Source organism: Aulonocara stuartgranti, assembly GCF_965226115.1.
Source record: "Aulonocara stuartgranti genome assembly, chromosome: 13".
Lineage (NCBI taxonomy): Eukaryota > Metazoa > Chordata > Actinopteri > Cichliformes > Cichlidae > Aulonocara > Aulonocara stuartgranti.
Genome location: NC_138949.1, coordinates 23,303,371 through 23,325,320, shown reverse-complemented (window position 1 = coordinate 23,325,320; position 21,950 = coordinate 23,303,371). Strand labels below are relative to the sequence as shown.

The 21,950-nt window shown below is 39.2% G+C and overlaps 1 protein-coding gene across 4 annotated transcripts in view; it reads right to left on the bottom strand.

Annotated features, from left to right (window-relative positions):
* The window catches only part of ccser2a (coiled-coil serine-rich protein 2a), a 55,658-nt gene that overhangs the window by 5,902 nt on the left and 27,806 nt on the right, over positions 1-21,950 (bottom strand). For 3 of the 4 annotated variants that reach the window (XM_082556915.1, XM_082556916.1, XM_082556917.1), the window contains 6 exons: positions 20,244-20,337; positions 17,099-17,207; positions 16,771-16,942; positions 15,074-15,139; positions 14,801-14,923; positions 11,655-11,801 (listed from right to left, as the gene is read on the bottom strand). In XM_082556915.1, the coding sequence (XP_082413041.1) occupies positions 11,655-11,801; positions 14,801-14,923; positions 15,074-15,139; positions 16,771-16,942; positions 17,099-17,207; positions 20,244-20,337 (711 nt within the window). Of the gene's footprint in view, positions 1-5,032; positions 5,118-11,654; positions 11,802-14,800; positions 14,924-15,073; positions 15,140-16,770; positions 16,943-17,098; positions 17,208-20,243; positions 20,338-21,950 lie in introns of all 4 variants that reach the window. The other variant, XM_082556918.1, reaches the window with a different exon arrangement.

The following is a 21,950-nucleotide window of genomic DNA, read 5'->3' as shown; positions in this document are numbered from 1 at the left end:
AAGTAAGCTTGCCCACACCCTGCATTATCACCCTTATGTAGGGCTGCTCAATTAATCGAATTTTAATCACGATTACGATCTGGGCTTTCAACGATCATTAAAAATGACTGAGCCGATTATTAGCCCCTCCCTCGTGCTTTACTCTCGCGCTGCTCCGTGTGGCAAATCGAGCGCACCTCTCTGCATTTCGAACACGTGTCACAACAATTAAGAGCAGCGGTCTCCAACCTTTTTTGCGCCACGGACCGGTTTATGCCCGACAATATTTTCATGGACCGGCCTTTAAGGTGTCGCGGATAAATACAACAAAATAAAACTAGTACCGGTACCAAAAAAAAGAAAATTTATTCATAACACACATGAAAAGACCAAGGAAAACCGAGTAAACGATAAAAACGATAACAAAATAACGCTGAAAACCATACATTTCACACCTGAGCCTCAACTCTCGCGGCCCGGTACCAAACGACTCACGGACCGGTACCGGTCCGAGGCCCGGGGGTTGGGGACCGCTGATTAAGAGGACCCGAGGGAAGCTCGGAAAGCTAAGCAGAAGTTATTTGGAGAGGAGAGTGACTGCTGTTGGTTGAAAAGAGAGGTAAAAAAAAAACTTCAGTGGTGTGGAAACATTATGGTTCACGGAGTCAGACGTGGATCAAGTAGACATAGTGTGTAAACTTTGCTACGGTGTTGTAGCTGCACCACAGAGCAACACTGCAACGTTCACTAAACATAGATGTTTACATTTTTCATTTATTTTTTATATTGCAAACATTTGCACTGTTATCAGTATTTGCACACTATTTTATATTATTTTTTGACAATCTTTAAAGTCATTATTCAATACATTGTTATTGTTAAATAAATATCGTCAAATAATCGAGATCTCAATTTCAGTGAAAATAATCGTGATTATCATTTTTGCCATAATCGAGCAGCCCTACCCTTATGAACACTAACGGGGACTATAATTTGAAAAAACGAACATCCTGCTCTATTAAAGGAGACTTAAAACTAGTGATTGCAACAGTCAGACATAAACTCATCAGCAAAGTGTTTACTGACATCACACAGCAAGGAAGACAAAGACCCTTTTACACCCGTAGGAATCGCCCTCTGCAGGCCATGTGAAAGAATGCAAATTTAAGTCACATCCATATATGGTGTTGTATTCAAACTCAGAAGCTAGAGCTATCTTTTATATACACAGTCTAAGCTGACAGAGCCAGTGTGCAATTAGCTTGTATTTTAAGTGTTTTATTTATCTATGTAACAAACGATGTACGCATCACCTGCTTTATTTGTTTAGATGTAGCCAGGGGAAAGCAAACAGATTCTATATATTATTCTGCATGACTGCTTCACTAAATACATCTTTTTTTTTTTACCAAAGATGAACAGTGACATAAGATAACCTTTTTATAGCAACCACCCTGTAACACAGGTGCAGATAAGCAGCAGATTACAGGACCAGACAGTGGTTACTGTATCTATAAGAAGTCCAGCAAAAGCTGAGATCCTTGCATCAGATGCAACAAGAAAAAAATCAATATTCTACTCCTGTACTTGCAGATATCTTATCCAAGTACATTTTCAAAGTAGTTCATGACCAAACGTATATAAAAATGCTTCAAGACATTTCTAGCCTTTCTAGCCTATTTAGTTTGTACTGCCAGTTTTTACAATCAGAAATCAGAAGACCAGCCTTTTGGCTCCTCTTCTTTGAGCAGTGCCTGTAGGATCCAAATCCACCTGGAACCATCAAAAGCTTCTAAAAAGCCTGAACTCAGTTTCAGCAGAACATATTCACTGTGAGTTCGAAGTGAAGGGATCTCAAAGGACAGGAATATATAGCTGCACTGGTCAGGATGCTGGATCTGTTTGTACCATCAGTCATTTGTATTTTAAGTGTGAGAGAGCATGTCTGAGGCCACAGCTCCATCTCCTGGTCCCCTGCCACAAGACGTCCACTAGCGTGTTACAAAACCCTTGTTCACCTTTCGTTTTCAGTTTGCTCATTTTAAAAAAAAAAAAATGCTGCTTTTATACTTCTAGATTCAAAGTCTGTCATTATGAAGTCTGAATAATTTCGGCTTCTTTTGCATCTTACAATAAGCTCCGATTAGTCCACCAGTCGACCCATCAGCATCTTAATATCTCATGTATATCACGACTCAGTGTGAGACATAATCCACAAATTAGAAGTGATGTCACAAAAGTAATTATCATATGAATCAAGCATCATCTAAAAAGGTGAGTGACATTATTAACATGACCTTATTTCCATTGTGCCTCTGACTCATTCAGAGCAAAACATACTAAAACCAGACGAATACATGCATTGTACTATTTCTGACAGTGTGCTTCACATTTCATACAGACTGAAATGTTTGTAAGAACTGCAGTCATATTCTACGTCTAACTGCAAGCTTTGTAATGAGCCCATATATTTACAGCTTTCGCTAGTAGAGATATCCTGTATCATTTGGGTCATAGTCAGCAATTATTTGCATCTGCAGCTATCTGCTACAGATACTAATAATTAGCAGCAATCACTCTGAGCAGTTCACTGCACTGCCAAGAAAATATCACAGCTCACTAATGATAGCTATCACTTTTACACAAAATCACCAGTGGAACCCAAAAAAAAAAAAAAAAAAAATCATGTTAATTTGTGACACCTGGAAGATCTCACATCCCACTACAATAAAATCATCTCCACCCACCCTCAACATGTCACGAGAAATGGTTTGTTATTAAGAAAAGCAACCTGCAAGAATGTGAAGTGAAAGGATGCAAATAATTGCCATTTAGCAGGAAGACTATGTGATTGCTGCACATAAGCAGATGGGATCGTCAATATGGTGGCACTCAATTTTAAAGCAAGATTAGACTTCATGTGTCGCTCGTGGTGGTGGATTGTGTTGAAATAAGAGCTGTGGAAAGATTGAGAGTATGTGTGAGTACTTAGATTTGCCTTGTTGCGTAGCTGCATTTGATAGGGGAGCTAGAAAGACTGTGATTACTCAGGACAGCAGTAAATATACACTCACATCCAATAACATGAGGCTATTTGAAAATCTTACTCCCTTTAATACCCTTCATCCATCAAAGTGAGTGCCTAATGAGTGAATAAAATATAGAAAAACCAAACCACACACAGAAACATTAGCCAAAGCATGCACAACAGTTCTTATATAGTTAAATTACAGAATGGAATTAACTAAAAGACAAACAATAAAAGCAAAAGCACAAAAAATATTGCCGTAATAAATTTGTAAAACATGACAGAAGACTCAAAAAACTGTGACAACTCTGTGACCCCAAATTTATATCCATTAATAAACGCAGGCATAGAAAGAAGTCAAAACTGAAACCCAAACGCTAATCATGCAAACGCAGAATTACAAAGACATGCTTCTGTCATGCCATGTGTCACAAGACAACAGCCCAGCGAGCAGGAGGTGGGCAGCACGTCCATTTCATGTTAAAGAGAGGATTACTGTACCACGCTGTGTCAGTGAAGTACTGCACTAGGTGCTCCACTCCTTGCATAGGCATTATGTGTGAGGAGGCAAAGGTATAGAAGAAACACTGTGAGAGATTCATTTTCAGACTTTTAACAGACAAGAGTACAGAGATGAGGAGAGAGAGCGGGGTTAACGGATTAGAAGACAGGATGAAATGAGATTCGGGAGAAAGAGAAAGAGAGGGTTACCGACATCTAAGGCACATATTTATTGTGCCATTTAGAATTAGAACAAAGCCCAAGAGAAGGTTACACATTAGTTCCACAAACCAATTTAATTCATTTACTATGACCTCCTTTCATTCGCACCGCTTCTCTTTTTTCCTATTCTTAAGACCATTACTACTGGCAGGAACTCTTTGCTGCTTTGTTTACAGCCAGGGCTCCCTGAGGGGGGTCAGAGCATTAGTGGTTTATCCAGTAAAATAAAAATACACTTTTTATTCATTCCAGTTTCAGTGTCTCATTGTAATATCTAAATACATCAGCCTACCAATTATATTCCAGTAGGTTTAAAAGTCATGACCACTATCCTCCTACTTTTTTTCTTCAACTGTGCATAGCCTTTTTTTTTCCTTTTCGCCTTTGTTTGATGCTGTTTTGTTTAATTAGACCACGCAATTTACTGGTTGGAGAAAATGCACTTTGACTGAAGGCTGGGGAATAAGGACACAGCTGTCAAAATGTGATTTTGTAATAATTTGAAACATGCCAGAAAATATACCTGTGTCACTTTTTTCCCCTCTTGATACAAAGCTAAGTCCCACTGAGGTAGATCAAAGAAACACAGCGTGGGTTCTTTTCTTTGTTTGTTTTTTCCATTTTGTGCTCTTCATACTCACATATGTGCATTTTCTGAAGTCTATTTACCCATTGTCATTCTCTTTATCTGCCTCCTCTACTTGCTAGCTTGTCAGCACTGCATAATACAAAAGCCATGTGACAGCTACTGAGATAGGTGAGGTTGTTGTGACCAGCCTGCCCTTGTTTCTATAGTCTTCTCTTTCTCTATAGGCAAAGACAATGTTATGTGTGTTATTTTTTATTTCTCTTCCCTGCATATTTTTACAGCATTCCTGTAGAATGAGTATAAGAACTCGGACTTAAAATACAGGTGTCTACGGGTTTTAAAAAAAGACAATAAATGATGTTATTTCTGACTGAATAGAACTAAAAAAGGAGAAAATAAGTCATACAGGGGAAGCAATGGAAGAGGATGCATGAGGATTAATTGTAAAGGACCAAAAGTCAGACTATGTATAGTAAAACAAACAAGAAACAGCTATTTGTCCTGTTTCTAATCTTGTCCCATATTAATCTAAAAGCAGACAGACCACAAACAGCTCTGGAACATCATGAGGCGAAAAAAATCCCTTCTACTAACTGGAAACAAGACTTGGTAGATTAGAAGGCTTTAACTTGAGACAAAGTTAAACTTTACAGACCCTATATGCTGTGTTATGGAAGGACAGAGAATAGCTGCAAAGGGTGTTAGTGACTCACTCTGTCTGCGCTGGGGCATGCTGGTACGGGTCAAGCCCTGGTGCTGTGCCTGCCACGGGGACAGCAAAGGGGTGGGCAGCACACCCTACGCAGAGAAAAACACAGAGGACAAAAGGCATGACATACCAGGTCGTCCACACACACACACACACACGCACGCGCACAAAGACACACACACACAGTGAAGCATGCTCACATAGGAAAGCAAACTCACAGGCATAAACACATTGTTTAAGGATACGGATAGACCGCTTCACAAAGCACACAAAATAAACGCACACACACACACACACACACACACACACACACACACACACACACAAATGCGTGCACAGTGCACACGCAGACAAACACGCTTATAAGGCACATTGAGGCGGGTGCATCACGTCAATGTTAAATCCATTATAATAAAAGTTGTGATGCAATGAAAACTCGGGCTTAGTGTTAGTGGAATAAACAAAATAAATCCCTTAATACTAACATTCACTCTAATCTTGAGAACTTGAGGAGCCTTTTTGTTTGAAAAACATGAAGAAAAAAAAAAAAAGCAATGTTTATACTGAAATGTTAAATAAAATATAAATAAATTAATCTAATGTTTACACTGAATAAAACATTAAATCCAAGGCTCTGTTTATGGCATTCATGATAGTTCAACTGAAAGGTCATCACAACCAGATACATGGACCGCTAAGTTAAATAATGATTGGTTTTTAAGGCAGCGGGCAGGAATGAACAGTTTTATCAGTGCTGATATCTGATAGCTTACAACCTCTTGTGGATATAATTTGTTTTCCTTATAATGTTTTGTGATGAGCAGGTCGTCAGCTGGATAGTGGGATGGGAATGGTTAAAACAGCACGACAGTTAGAAATGTCAGACTGAAACTCAGGAGGTTATTTTATTATTCATTATCCTTTTAAGCACCCCCCTACCTAGAGATTTCCAATAATCTTTATGTTGTTTTTCAGCTGTGAAAACCACTCTTTTCCTCCTACTCTAAAATTGTAATACTGCTTACATAAAAACTATTAGCCACATACAGTATCTCAGCCCACCTTTGTTGCACAACTGTCACATTACATTGCCATATGAACATTTTTTGCACAAGGCTGAGAAAATACAAGCCTCATTCTATACACTGCGTTTTCCCTAAGGTTAAGCAATTCAACGTTTTCAGCTGTCAGTGGAAGACTCATGGTGAAGAGGCAGCTGTGCCATTTTGTTAAGTGGGTAGAGAGTAGAGCTATATCAAATACTACTTCTTCCTCGGTTGTAGAGAGGGCTCCTTCTTCTCTGATATAAGGGAGAGGCACAAAAATTGTCAAGTAAAAAGAACAAAGAAAGAGCGATATTGAAGACATGAAGGGAAAGGATGCAAGTTCCCAGCAGGTCCACCCCAGATTTCAGAGCCCTCCTAGTGTGACTGCTGCAGCGGGGAGCAATAAGCCTCCCTGATCTGTGCTTGTCCGTGTCCTTCCTTTAACACCAACAAGTTTTTCAGTGGGAGGTCTTCACAGAAGCTTTCTGTTGAAGCTTCATTTGGGGAGAGGAAACTTTAGACGACAAGAACAAGAGAGCGTGTTGGAGGGCTCTTGAATGATTCAGACAGTATCTGGCAGCTTTAATAGAACTCGGCAGCTTAGCCTTTTTTACATTTTCCACAGCTGTAAAAGGTCTCCAATAAAGGGCTGACAGAGCTTCACAAGAGCAGTGAGACAGAAATTGGGAAAATTATACAAGTTATTTTTTTTATATATGCCATCCATCAATTTCATCATTTCTCTCCCACCAGCACATAGACTGCGTCTGGCAACACTTCCTTCTCAACTCTTTCTTTAAAAAAACAACAATGTTAATCTCCTAAACCTCCTTGCGGCTGACCTCGCCCCCTAAATCAGCGGTCCCCAACCCCCGGGCCTCGGACCGGTACCGGTCCGTGAGTCGTTTGGTACCGGGCCGCGAGAGTTGAGGCTCAGGTGTGAAATGTATAGTTTTCAGGGATTTTATCGGTTTTCAGCGTTATTTTGTTATCGTTTTTAGCATTTACTCGGTTTTCCTTGGTCTTTTCACGTGTGTTATGAATAAATTTTCTTTTTTTTCGGTACCAGTACAAGTTTTATTTTGTTGTATTTATCCGCGACACCTTAAAGGCCGGTCCATGAAAATATTGTCGGGCATAAACCGGTCCGTGGCGCAAAAAAGGTTGGGGACCGCTGCCCTAAATGGTCAAGCCTTTATGGATTGGACCACCAGTCCTTGTGGAATAGCTTCAGCAATGCATACATAACACACTTTTGGTATAACACAAGATTAGTGGTGGAGGTATGTGTATGCTACATGTATAAACTACAGCATTTTAAGATACCAATATCATTGCAACAATAGCTTTTTAGATGTTTTAACTTGTTTTCTTAAATAATGAAAGTTCTCAAAAGTTAACAGATATTGTGATATCCCCTCAAAAATGTTAAGCCAAATGGGAGATGCTACACCTGAACTCATGTAATTTCATAATGGAAGGCCAAATTAATTCCAAACTGGGTGTGAGAGTGGACTGAGGCTTCCTCTATAGGGGAAAAAAAGTTAACATTGTGATCTCTTGATGAAATAGAGCTCTACAAACACAGAAGTACAATGGGTGAACATTTCAAATGAGAATCTGCAATGAATGTGCTCATATACGTTTCAACTGTATTAGGTAGGATTGTCCCAGAATCACTAAACAGGATTTGCTGGAAAGGTCTCACTGTGCTGAATCCAGTAATATACGATATTGGTTAGGCTAATTCAGACTTTCTGCCTGAAAATAGAAAATATTTTTTCTTTTGGTATGTCAGTTTGAAAATACAGTAGTAAGTGCTTCACCTCCTATTGTACCTACTTCAAATCTAGCAAAAGAGCTTGATTGAGCCAGACTGATATTTTTCTGGGAGTACAGAGAAATGAGGGGGATGTACAGTAATAAACAATTTTTAAAAATGTGTTTGCATGCGTAACATTGCTATTCTCAGTGGAAATAGCCATATTAGTATTGGTGGTAGTAGTATGTTCACAAGAGACCCTCTCAGACTGAGATGCACTCTACCTCTTGTGTGCACAGTCCCCAAAGCAGATGGCGAAACTTGGGAAAGTAGGACAAGAATCTAAAAGTCGAATAAAAGTTTTTCTTTGTGATCCTACAACCTTTCTTCAAATAACAACACTATTTAGAGGATACATCTGAGCCACTAAAAACAGCCCTGCTCTGCTCAGGTCTCCTAATCCATTACACGGAGTTTCACGAAGTTGGTTACAACTAATACTCCTGCCCTGGCCCCAATGTTTCACTTCACCGACTTTGGCAATTAAATCCTCACCTGGCAAAGATGACTCTGTCGTACAAGCTCGTATTAATGAACATGCGTGTGGAATGTGTGCCTGATGCGAGGGGGCAAACTGAGAGAATGAGGAAGGGGAAGTAACACTCGCATCTGAGTGGGGAACACCTTTGGCAGCTTAACACTAATCACTAACCCTCTTCCCCATCCTCTCCCTCTCAGTGACAACAAAATGATCTAATTGTAACTGAGGTAAGAAGTCAAGAAGAGCTGTAATGTCAAGGAAAGAACGACAGACAAAAAAATACAAAAGAAAGAAAGAAATCAATGAAGCAAATAAGAAAGATAGAAGAAAGAGCGGAAGAGATAAAAGAGACACGAAGGGAGGTGTGAGAAGAGAAGAAGAGATGAAGAAGAGGATGTTTAAGAGGCAAAGAGGGAGTGGGAGGATAGCCGTAATTATCCTCTCTGTCTGCCACTGATGAAACACTGCCTATTGTGTTGTCATTGTTTCACTGCTGTGGCTCATCTGCGTGTTTGTTTATCTGGGTTATTAACAAGGTCGGCTCCCCAGTCCTCAGTCGGCTGAACTCATTGTTCAGTCACATTGAGTGTGGCCCGCACTTGAGTACAAGAGATACATGTGGCACAACCCACTCACACACACACAAACAAAACGCAGACAAACAGGGCATCTCTCACATACACATGACAGAAAATAATGCAAATATATAACCACAAGGCTGTGTAGTTTTCTATTGTATTACATCTGAAATTACTCAAATCACACTGCTCATGTTTTATTTGCTGCAAAAGGAAGAGGCAGACAAAACATTTCTCCTGCTGAGATTGCTCTGGGAAGCTATTCACAAAGATTATTTTTCTACAGGCAACATTTAAGTAGCTCCTACTGTCACACTACACTTGCGTCATGCTGCGACAACCGTGTACAATCGTTGTCGGCATTATGTTCACCGACAGCACTATACACATTCCATAATGTAAGCCTTTCTTATCTTTTCTTTTTTCTTGAGCAAGTTTTGGCCTCAAAATTGGATTGCAAGCAGATCTAAATAAGAAGCTGTGGGAGCCGGCGGAGAATATGTTACCACAGCCTTCGCAGAGGCTGCGAAGAAGTCGGGAAATAGGTGAAGAGGATGGGTTAAAGCAGCCTGAAAAGCAATAGCACAAGTTCTGGTCACTGACAAAATATAAGCGGAATGACTGAAGATGCTGCATGAATAATAAACGACTCACTAACAAGTAAATACACTCATGTCCAAGGGTCAAAGGACACAAGCTCACTCTTTTGTGATACTCTTAATCTAAGTTCAAAGCACACAGAGAATTTTCAGTCCATGTCCAAGCACGGACATCTAGACCTCCCAGAATCAGAGAGCACATTTTGCCCCTTGGCTACAGATAAGGCAACTATATATCAACATTAAAGCTTTAAAAGATTATAGCTACTGGCCTTTGACATCAAAATTAATCTTGACCAAGCCGTTCAGCGTAGCTTTCAAAAATACTATTGCGGGGCACGAGGTACTTTGACAGAGCACCCCTTTAAATGTCAGAGGAGAAGAAAAATCAACAAAAAAGGGCATTTTTGAGAGCAAGAGAGAAAAAAACAATAACAATGACACCATGTTTGTGTGTGTGTGTGTGTGTGTGTGTGTGTGTGTGTGTGTGTGTGTGTGTGTGTGTGTGTGTGTGTGTGTGTGTGTTAGAGGAAGAGCATTGGAGAGTGAAATAAAGACAGCCAGACATGATTAATTTGTCAGTAGGGAGGAGGGAAAAAAAGGCAGAATAGCTAGTCTAGGAAAACCACACACATAGAAAACTGTGGGAAAAGCAAAGTACTATAAGAGGAAAACTCTTAATGAACCCAGACTTGCTAAAGGTGCTAAACCTGTCAGTGTGCTACCGAGAGCTTCGATACCAACTAAAAAGACCAAGGAAAAAAAATCTGTTTCTTCCTGGTATTTGTTTACTCTGTGTTCTCTTTTATTTTTACTTCTCAAAAAAATGAAACAAACTCAGAGCTAATCTTTAGGAGCAATTGCAAGCTCTGGAAAGTAACATGCTGTAAAAACATGCTGAAAGTAGTCCAAGGCTGCAAAACAAGAGCGTAGGAAATGGTCTTCACTCTGGTGATGACACCGTAATGTAGATTAAAGCAGGAAGAGTGGAATGTGGTGGCCAGTACAGATTACTGATGAAACAAGCAAAAAGAACAGAGATAAAAATCACAAGAGAAATCTGTTTTGATTTTTTTTGTTTTGTTTTTGGTTTTGTTGGGTTTTTTTTAATGTTTTTGAGCATTAACACACACCAGGTACTACAGGTCACAGAAAGACGCTCCCACCACGGAGACTGTTCCCATCAAGCTCTGCTAGCCCTTCTTTGATGGTTACCATAGCAACTGTTAAACCATAAGCTCCTGTGGCAAGCAGGGACCTTCTATAGTTGGTAAGCTTGCTTGTTTTGTCTTTTATTCTTCACCTGTAGTCGGTATAAGCCAATTTAAAAACATTTGTCCACTCTTAATAATCATGAGTTTGGCCATACCATGTGTTACAGTTAAGCAGATATCAATCTTAAAATTATTTCCTTTTGTGTCACAGTGCTTATATCTGCCTCTTTGTGTGAGTGGGTGTGTGCGTGTGTCTGTGCATCACACCCTGTTAGCTGAGAGCAGGTCAATTAAGGGAGTGTTTACTAGGCACACTGCCTGTGGCACTCCCACCATTGAACCAATACTTGGCTGCCACACATCACGCTGTGCTGGCTATGATAAACACAGCGAACACATATCTATCCATCTGCCACCTGTCTATCTGTGCGCCTCTATGTCTACTTTCTTCCTCCAATAAATCTCCTTCTCCATCACTCCGACATTAAGACCAACGTCGCAAGTCCCTGTTCAGTGACATCTAGCTATTAAGAGTGGAGGACAGTGTGACAAGCTTGCTGACAACCCAATAAGCTGTGCTCCACAGAGAGAGCACAGTATAGTGATTTAACCCCTCCAGCCAGCAGCTGGAAAAGCGTTCTCATGCTTTTTAGATTGTTACCTGAAGCTAAAGATTTGAACGACCTCACACAAACACCTATATTTTTTTTTCCTTTACATTATTCTTTGCATTAAATAAACTGTCAAATTATGTTTTATCAAATAGAGGTCAGCAATATGCTGTATGTATGCACTCATCATTGTATCCCAAAGTGAGGTCTGATGGTCACGACTGCACAGAAAAAATGTTTTTTTTTAAATTGATGAATTGATGTTTCAGACTCACAGCATGGTTTGGTGGTCTCCAGTACGTCTGGGTGGCCTTATCATAGTGGTGCTGCATACGTTTGTCCACCTGTCTGTCGCTCTGTCTTAGTGAAGAAGGAGCCCTCTGGTGGTGGCACTGACACTTGACCTGCTGGCCTGTAGCAGACTGAGGGAAAGGCGGGAAGAAAGGAGGGAAGGAAGGCCAAGAAAGGGTTTTAACTCTGGTGACTTCTTTTCAAGCCTCTGCTCTCACGCTCTTTAAAAGCTTGCCACTTTATACGCAGTCAAATAAAAGTACTCAGAGAGAAAACTGAATAGGCCTTAATATACTGAAAGCAAGTCCCCTTTTACTACAACACCCACTGTGCACTTGGATTCAGCTCACTTCAACTTTTAAATAATAACTGGGTTGAACTTAAAAGAAAACATCTCACTAGAAAGTTAATTGAAGCTTTAAGAAAAAAAAGATAAGTTTTTTTTTTTCCCACTGGGATGAATCACAAACATTTAGCATCACCAGTCAAAAACCTAACTGATGTGCTGCCACACATAGCAAAAAGCTAAATATATCAGATGTAATCACTTGAATGAACAGAAAAAAGGGTCTTCAGCAAGGGTTCATTTTTAAATTGATAAATGTAATTTATTGTTAAAAATATATATATATATTTCTCATCCAAAGCAATAAAATTCTATCCACTTTTTTTTCCAGACGATTTGAATGTGCATGAAAACTGGGAGCCAGCAAATTATCACCCTGCTCTGATTAAAATTGATGCACATTAGGGAAAACCAAGACCAGGTTGTAAATGGCTACAATTACCTTTACATAGTAATTAAAATATCCTGCAGTAAATTAAACTCGCTGACATTTACTTTAAGCGCATGTTCACCCAATATTGCCTCCTTTTTTCATCAGTCAAAACCTTTCCTGACAAACCACTTTCCTAACCTTCTTTTTAATTCAAACGATTAACTCAATCAATTATTGAATCAGAAGGTCAGAGCAACTAATGATGTGCACAACATTACATTTTTGCTTAAAAAAAAAAAAAAACTTGAGCTTGATATCACATTTTTTTCATATGTGGCTGAATAGCAAAGAAATTTTGGCTGTGAAAAGGCATGAAAGGATCTGACATGAATCGCAGGTGTTTGCCAGCCTTGGTAAAAACTTCAGTGCAGTGAGCATGAGCAGTCTACCTCAAGTGCAGCAGAAGACGCCTTCAAAGCTACATACTGTCAAGCAACACTGGGAAATCAGTTTTTTATCTTTGATAGTTCCACTTTCCTCTCTCCCATTATTTCATTTTCACTCCCATTTTCTCCTCTTAGCCTTATATGTACACAAACACACACATAGATACACACTGTATACAGCAAGAAACCGTCTCCCATCCACACGCAGCTCCTCTATTGTTTTCTCATTACTGCACTATGTTCAATTTACTCATTTTTTTCCACATGTCTGTTTCTCAGCACTTTCTAATGCTTTACCTCCCTCAACTTTACTTGAATCTTTACCAACTTTAATATTACCCCCTACCCAATTTCAAGGACATAAAGCAGGTCCAGTCGCCGTTTACTCTTTAACTCTAGTTCCAATATGAACCAAATGACCTGCACATAAATGTTAGATTTTCACCAAACACACTTGACAGAAGAAAACTTCCAAAACTTTTGTGTTTCTTTGTTTTGGTTTCATCATTTAGCCTTTTACTGCGAGGACATTCTTCTGACATTCTTCTAACAGCTGCACACAAAATGCTTGAGTACAGTCGGAGGAGTAAAGGTTGCTGTTTCCGTTTTTATTTTCTTTCTGCCATCGTCCAACACTTTCACTCCTTCAGCTTCTACACTCATTAAAGTCAGCTAAAGATCTGAAAACATGCCCCAGCCTTTTCTTACAGCCTCTGCTTGTTGAGGCTAAGGGTGGAACAATATCGTTCTGACTGAAGAACCTGTGGGTGGGTGCTTATTCTAATTGGAAGAATGCTATGCAGTGGCAAGACAGGAGAACAGACCTTGCTTTGACATTTTGGTATTTCTTGATATGGCGGGGATTTGAATGATGTCAGCTAGGCATACTGTTGTTTGGCTAACAAGGGAGCCTGGTCAGGACACTAATGAATGTTAGAGAGGAGATGGAGCCAGCTAAAGGCAAACAGAATGGAAGTTGTTGGCAGGCATGAGTAACACACTGGTGTGCATGTAGGAGTCCAGCAACATACCCAACTCCCACCTATGATGAAGGGTATTGCAGTATATCTTCTTTGATCACTTGAACACTAGAAAAGTGGGTCTATCAGACTTTTTCCACTACATATTTTTATCAATCCATCTGTCTTTTTAAACCTTCAATTGTAAGATCTGATAGAGAAGAATAAGGCAGTAGCAATGGCCAGACATGCCTAACTATCGCAGATCAGTAAAGAGATCTGATGTCACAGGGGTGATCTCTCAGAGAGAAAACACTTTGAGCGCTACATGAATGCAACACGCAAACATGAGCCTTGAAGCCATTTCAGCTCTGCCTGTAAATCACAGAGGATCTTGTAAAACCTAGATCTCATCAAACTGAAGAAGAGCCTGTATTGATCTTCTGTATGTTATACTTGCATTTATAGTTTATGAGCACTCACACCTGACTTTATTATTTCTTTCCTCTTTCTTTTTTATTTTATTGACATTTTCCACTGTTTTTCGGACTAATTCATTGATACTTTGTGTCAAAATCTCTACTGTGTTTGCATTTTGCCAAAAGAGGATGTTATTTCTACTAAACCTGTGGTCAGTCAATCATAAAAGCAAATAAATATTTTTAGTTTTTTCTGTTTACCATACTAAAACACATTTTAGTGTAAGGGTTTTCCTTTCCTTCCTTTTTAATTTGCTAAATAGTTTTTTCACATATGTTTTTAGTTTTTAAATTTAATTTCGTCAACTATAATAACTTCGATGCAGAATAATTCATGACACCTTTAAACACAATTCAACAGCAGATATGCCTCACATACTATGCTTGGAAAAAAACAAAACAACTATTCTGTGTCATTTCTGTCTCAGCTTTGAGGCAGGGCGACTGAACGGTTACACTCCAAGTATATCTATATGTGGCACAGATTCCCCTTTTCAGTTGTATAAGCCATGTTTACAACGACTCACAATCTGTTCCTGTCGATGTTGTTGTTGTAGTTCTTGACACTGCAGTGTGAGCTGAGCAATGATCTTGTCTCGACTCCTCAGTTCCTCTCTGAGCACCTGCACTTCCTTTACCAGCACCTCCAACTAAAAACACGCACACAAACACATACATACACACCCTTATTTAGGAACTAAAAAAAGAGCATAATAAAGTGATAGATCAAGAGATAGATATGTATCATAAACCACATTTTCAGTCAATCTTCACTGTAAACTGCAGTCACAGTTTCTTACCTGTGTTGCAGAGGTACTGTCTTCAGATTCCACAGGAACATCTGCTGGAGTGTCTGTATCCTCAAGCTGGAGACAAACAAACACACACATTCACAAGAGAGGGCACGCACACAGACAGAGAGTACACAGTGAGTTAAATCAATGGCAACTGCCTACAGCATGCCTCAGGAGCAATATTTCACTATGGTGGAATAATTTTACTCTTTAGCACATACACTCCACTGACCCTGAACTGTCAGCCACAAGTGTTAGATACCAGAGGCAGAGTTTGTTTTTGAACTAAAGACATTTATTTTATATCCAAAAATGTCCTTGTATCAGTGGCTACTTGTGTGTTCAACTTTTCTATAAACTCCTACGACATTAATGTAATTATTATCCCAATTATTTAATCAGTGCCATCCGAAGGTTTTTAGACACCAAGCATATGTACTTAAGTGGCTGGTATTTAATGTTTAATGAACATTTTGTCAACTAGCTTGGTAACAATTTTCACTTAAAGGGTACATTCCACTTCAGCCTCATTAATGTTATGTAGAATTATCCAATTATAATCTGCAGGTATAAAGAGAGTTGTGCTGGATTTTAGCCTTTGATTTAGGATTTAGCACAGCTGGAAGCTCATTCTACAATTGCTTTGAGTTCAGGATCATATGAAGAAAAAGCTGCACAATTAAGAACAAAGTTGCTAAAAAATATATCTTCCCTCTTGAGGCTATACAGCCCAAGTGTTTGACTAATTGCAGCGAGCACGCTGAACAGATCTGAAGGAGACATTTGGATTAAACGTAAACATTACTTTTTATGCTGCTGAGGCTAAATTGAGTCGAGGCATTCGAGATAATTTTGTTTTACGGAGTGTGAAGTGCCGGTGCCGGTGCATTTCTGCGATTGCCTAAAATTGGCTGTGTTTCAATAGAGAGACGATTTTGTGTGTTCATCGTACATGTAAGTGCACATTTCCTCGTTCAGTTTCTTCCATTTCCCTTTTCTTCATCCCAGTCACCCAATCTGTTTCTTTCCTCTAAGTGGATTTCTCTGATTGACAGGGGTGCATCTATTAAGTGATCGCCTTCACAGATGCACATACTGTATATACAAAACGGAAGCACAAGTGTACTGTTGCACACAAGCCTTTTGAATCACACAACTTAATTCATTTTACTGAACTGAATTGCAACAATTCACAATGGATGAGGCAATATATGAGCAAAAATAAGACTGGCCCAGTGCATTAAAACAAATAGCAAAGTCTTGTCTTGTCTTTTATGATCTCGCTACACTGCAACAGCTACTGGATTTATGTAATTAGACACAAAAAAAATCCCCCTAAAAATACTCAGTGTGGAAACCTGTTAAGAAAACTAGCTCCTTTCAGTTTTATTAAGACCCACTTTTAGTGTGTTCAGTGATATAGTCTGCCCCCAGCATACTGAAGAAGATTACTAAAACTAAACCTACAGAAAACTAGTACAAATGTATAATTTATAGACAGAACTGCAGCCAAAACACCCTCATCCCCATGATAAGCAGTGTTTACAATCAGTGTGGATTATTAAGACCCAAAATAAAAGCCTGAGTCTACTGTTCATGTTAAGGAGTACAAAGTTTTCTGTTATTGGACAAAGAATACTGGACAAATATGCAAGTAAGCGTATCGGTTTTTGTGTTTGCATCTGTGCAAATGTGGGTCGAACCTCTAGTAACGTTTTGAGCTTGAGCAGCTGGTTCTTGAGGAAGCTGCAGTCCTGAGTCATGTGCTCGAGTGCAAGTCCATCTAACATTGGCATGTAGCCATGCTCCCTGCCTTCCTTTCGGGCTGAGTTCTTTGAATCTCTGAAACCATCATAATGTTGGAAGACATGAGCCCTGAGGGAAAAACAAAAAAACAAAGACAGAGAAACAGTGACATATTCAGTGTATTCATATCTTTTTAATTTGGCTTTTTACAGATTTAGACTCATGTTTTGTTTGGTTTTTTGTAACATTTTTATAACATTTCTTACTCTTTCAAACCTGACTGACCTGGTATCATTATGAAAGTGATCTGATCCACTCCAGCGATGGTGTTTACGCCGCTGCCCCTGCCGATTGGCCCGCTCCGGACGCTCAATATGGGACATCCTATCAGTCTCTATATAGAGAGAATATGAGATGTAGTAAATATACATATATGTATGTCTGGAAGAAGAGGACGTAGGTGATGGTTGGGGATTATGACCTAAAATTTGTAAAGCAACTGTTTGAGATGTAGCCTCGATGTAGAGTATAGCCTTAGAAAAATCACTTCTGGTGATACTGTTATGTTTTTTTGGGTGAATTTGAGGCATAAAAATGCAAAGATACACATTTTACAACAGCCCTAAGTTACACGCACACAAAACTCTATAATGTATTTAGTCCCTGTCATATGTCAATGTATCACTTCATTGCAAGCAGTAATTTCACCAACTGTTACCTGAAGTCACTGAATATCATTGAGTTTCTGTGATCTATGGTCACTAGATCGCTGCCAGGAGCTTCCTGTGCTGATGAGGGCTAATTCTAACCTTTACTCTAAGCTGAACCTATCCGTACTCTATCCTTAAAAAAGTGTTTACACTAAAAACTAATCATTTAGTTTCATGGGTTTGCCCTCTAGACCTAAAACAAAGAAAAAGTACTAACAATGTAATACAAACATACACAAAAACACAATAGCACAATGCACTACTATGAATGCCCTGTGGTAATGAATACCACTGTGCTTCTTTCAAAAATTTCAAAACATCTGCATGAAAATGATGCGATTATCCATCTCATTCTCTCAACTGTTCCCACTATCAAATGCAAACAACTGCTCTCTCTCTCTCACACACACACACACACACACACACACACACACACACACACACACACACACACACACACAAAGTGACAAGCCATTTCATTTTCAAGGAGGTAAAAGGACACAGTATTTGGCAATACTCAATAGCATATAGCTGTGAAATGAACCATGACTGCAACAAAATTGACAACTAACAGAGCGCAACCCCCAGGAAATCAAAAGGACCCTTGACTTTCTATATACCAGATGCTCTTTGGACTGAAGGAAAATGGGTAGAAAGAGATAAAGAAAAAGAGATTTAAACAAATATTGGCAGACTAAAAGATCCAATCTGAGGAATTCAGCAGTTGTGGTTAAAATACTTTACCCAGAGTGTCACCTCATAGCACAGGAGCAGACAGTCTGTCTCACACTGAGCTGCTACATTCCAGGAAAGTTAACCACGTACAGTGACTGCTTTTCAGCTCAGAAAAGCCTAAAACAAAAAGTAAAACAATCTGAATATGTTCCAAGTGTGGGGGGAAAAAATCCGTAAATGTAGAGAAACTCAGATGAAGACGAGAGCAAAATAGCTCCTTGTCCAGTCAGCTGGTGAACTGTTAAAAGGCCAGAGAGAAAGTCAACCGAGCTCCCCTCCTGCCTGGCCCAGTCTTTGTTGACAGCCTTGTTTTTCTGGGAACTCCCTAGGAACTGGAGCCGGGGAGCCACCGCCGGTGGTGGTGGTAAGAGAGCAGATGAGGTGACTGGTTCGTGTCCAAGCTAGGAAGTCACCAGCTGAGACAGGCAAGAGAGGAAAACTCTGGCCCCTCTTTTTGTCAAGTGACCTGACAGCTGGATGAAAAGATTTTGTGAGGCCTCCTTTATCCTCCACTTGTTTTTTAAGTCCTCTTCTCCCCTTTTGCTCTTCCTGTTTTGAGCCGGGGTGTCTTTAGGAGTAACACCCATCCGTATCCCACATCTCTCGGCCTGCCCTGTGGGCTGGGTCAAACTGGAGTCCTCAGCCTGTCTTGCTTTCACTCTGCCTCACATGACACTAACTTTACCCATGACTTACTGAGCTATAAATATGGCTGCTACCCGAAAAGGATTAGGAAGCGATGACATTCCAGTTCACATTCCTCTAGAGTGTCTCTGTGTCCCTCTCTCAAAAACAAGGAGATCACTGTTTATAGACAATATATACTTTGATGCAAATTTCCTGGGTATGCCAAGTACACAATAAATTCTACGTTCATGAAATTTCTAACAGTCTGTTTCTATTCTTTTTTTTTTTTTTACTTGGAAGCACAGATTCAAATCTAATCTCATAACCTTGCATGTGCACAGGAAAGCATGCACACAAAATCTACATTGCCTTTTAGGAGGTTGAAGGGAGTCTTGTCAGAGGTATTGTGCATTAAACCTATTATCCTTGAATTCTACTTTGATAAGAATGAGTGATTCAATCTTAAAACCACTCGAGTTCAATAGATTTAATGACATGAGAGGTCAATCTCAACCCTTCTCTCTCCTTGTGACAAACATTATCTGAAGAATCCAGTAATAATACTGTCAACAGTATTATGAGGTGGTAATGATGTGACCTGATTACCTTTAACACCTACATAGAAGCTATTTTACTCAATCTTAATGAATCTGGAGTTTGATTAAATTTGCAGTGAAAAGTGAAAATGATTAGAGAAAACAGCCAAGACTCAAGGATCAAGGCAGAGGTGGGTGACGTGCTGTCTGAATATAAAAGCATTAAACTAATCATGTAAAACCATACTGATGCTGTCAAGAGAAACATATGTACAGGCAGGTCTTGCTAAGCCTGTATATCTACTTTGGTTGTGTGTGTACCATAGGCACACGTACCAAGTACATGTGCATCTGTTCATCCGTCATAAACACAGCCAAACAGCTGGCTGAAAACTTCTAGAAAGTAGCTCTTATCCAAAGCCAGTTTTATGTCAGACTTGGAGCTGAAATTAATAACTTCATCAATCAAACATTAAAAGAGTCCACCACATTACAGACAACCCTGTATCCATTAAAAGAGTTTGCTGGATGTTTCTGAGGCAAATCTTCACCCAAGGATACAATTTGTTCAAGCCATTATATGCCACATAATGAGACTACTAGAAATAGAAAGTTCTGGCCTTGGCAATGGTTTAATTTACAGTTTTGATCAGAAAAGCTTTGCTGGAAGTATCTGCTTATAAATAAAATAAACAGTTCTAGCCAATAAAGCTGCAGCAATTTTCATGGCCGTAAAATAACCTTACAAATCTGAATAAGATAACTGCAGTTAGGAACTACATGTCTATGTGTGTATGTCTGCAAGTACTCAGGTGTTCTGACCATGCAAGCCATCCTCTGGGAGGTCCACATCCAGCATGAGGTCATCATCATCCAATTCTCCTGTTGCCAGAGGGTCCAGGTTGTTAAGGATGTCCTGAAAATCACAAAAATAAACACAAAAATTATAGAAAACAAAAGCATTAAATAGCATCACTGTTATATTACTTATATATGAGTGTATTAAAGTTATTATATTAATTTGCTTCTGGGCAAAGTCATTTTTTTGGAGGAAGACCAGCTACAAAACCAGGGAGAGAAAAAAAAACAAGGCTGAGATGCAGTTTTTGCCTGTGGTTAATACATCCTTGCAAGCATATTTTTTGTGTGTGTCACATGCTTTTGAAATGGATGCAGCCTTTTATTATTTCTGTTATTTCCAATCTATTTTCATTGGCCAATTAATTCATTTACTAGAAAAAAAAAAACAGTTAATGCAGCACTATCAATTACCTTGTCTTTGATACCGTTTCAAATGATCGTCTTACTCCAGTGCCACAACAGAAAGAAGATGATCTTATTCCATACATCAAGACAAAGACACCAGAACAGGCTTTCAGAAAAATATTGCCCGTTTATGAATGATAATTCAGAAAGCTTTGAAATTTCAACAAAACACTTCACACAACAGCCTCAAAATATGCAGCTATTCTGATTGCCGTGCAGCTGTCTACCAAATAATTCAAAGCACACCCAAAGCAAAGGAAAGAATCAATAGTTCAAAGCTTTATTTTTCTACAGCAATTTTGTGCCTTACGAAGCTAAATTGACAGGGCTTTGACTAGAAGACAGAAGCATAAAATTACTCATTATTGAATATCTCGTGAGTTGCGCGATAACTGCCTTGTACACAGTGTTTCAGACTTAATGAAGAAGAAATGAATGAAGGAAATAGAATAAACAAAACATATTTTTGCATTCTTCCAAACGGTATCAACCAAAACGTGGGTGGAATCTTTGTTGTTTGAAGAGTCTGTATACAAATCAACCTGTCACTTTTGTTTTTTCTTTTATCATTTCTCGCTTCCTTTTTTCTGATTTTTGACTTCCTTCTCTCCCCCAGCCTGTTGCACTCTTTTCTCTAACCTTGTAACTCCCATCCAGTAAATAAAAGTTTTAACACTAAAGGTAGAGAGAAGAGAGAATGGTTTTTTTTTTTTGGGGGGGGGGGGGGGGGATCAGCCACCTCTAAATTTGCACAGTTAGAAATGTATATTAGCACCATAACTGTGACCCAACACTGAGGTAAAGGTAGATCCTTCTTTGCAGCAAGGCATTTTAACTCTTTAGCTATTTGATAGTTTCTCCATGTGTGCGCACAAATCTGTGTGTGTCTTGAAACAACTCAAAACATCTATAAAACAGTCACATAGCAGAGAGAGTAAAACAGCAGCAGCTGAGCTTGTTCAGCTGGAGCACTGGTGTGCAGTAAGAGGCATTTGACAAAACGCACAGCTTTGTACAAAAATTACACAGGAAGCACAAGTTTTTTATGAAGGATGGTGTTAAAATGCATTCAGTATAGACACCTGAAGCTTTGTGTGATATTATGCACATTGCAGAATCACCTGTCATGACTCCAATATCAAGGTAAATGAAATGTAAAATTATCATCCACTGAGCAATATAAAATTCCCCCTACATCTTTCATCACTTCCTTCTTTTCTTCTACAGAAAATCATTTGGTTTTATCAATATACTCTACTAACA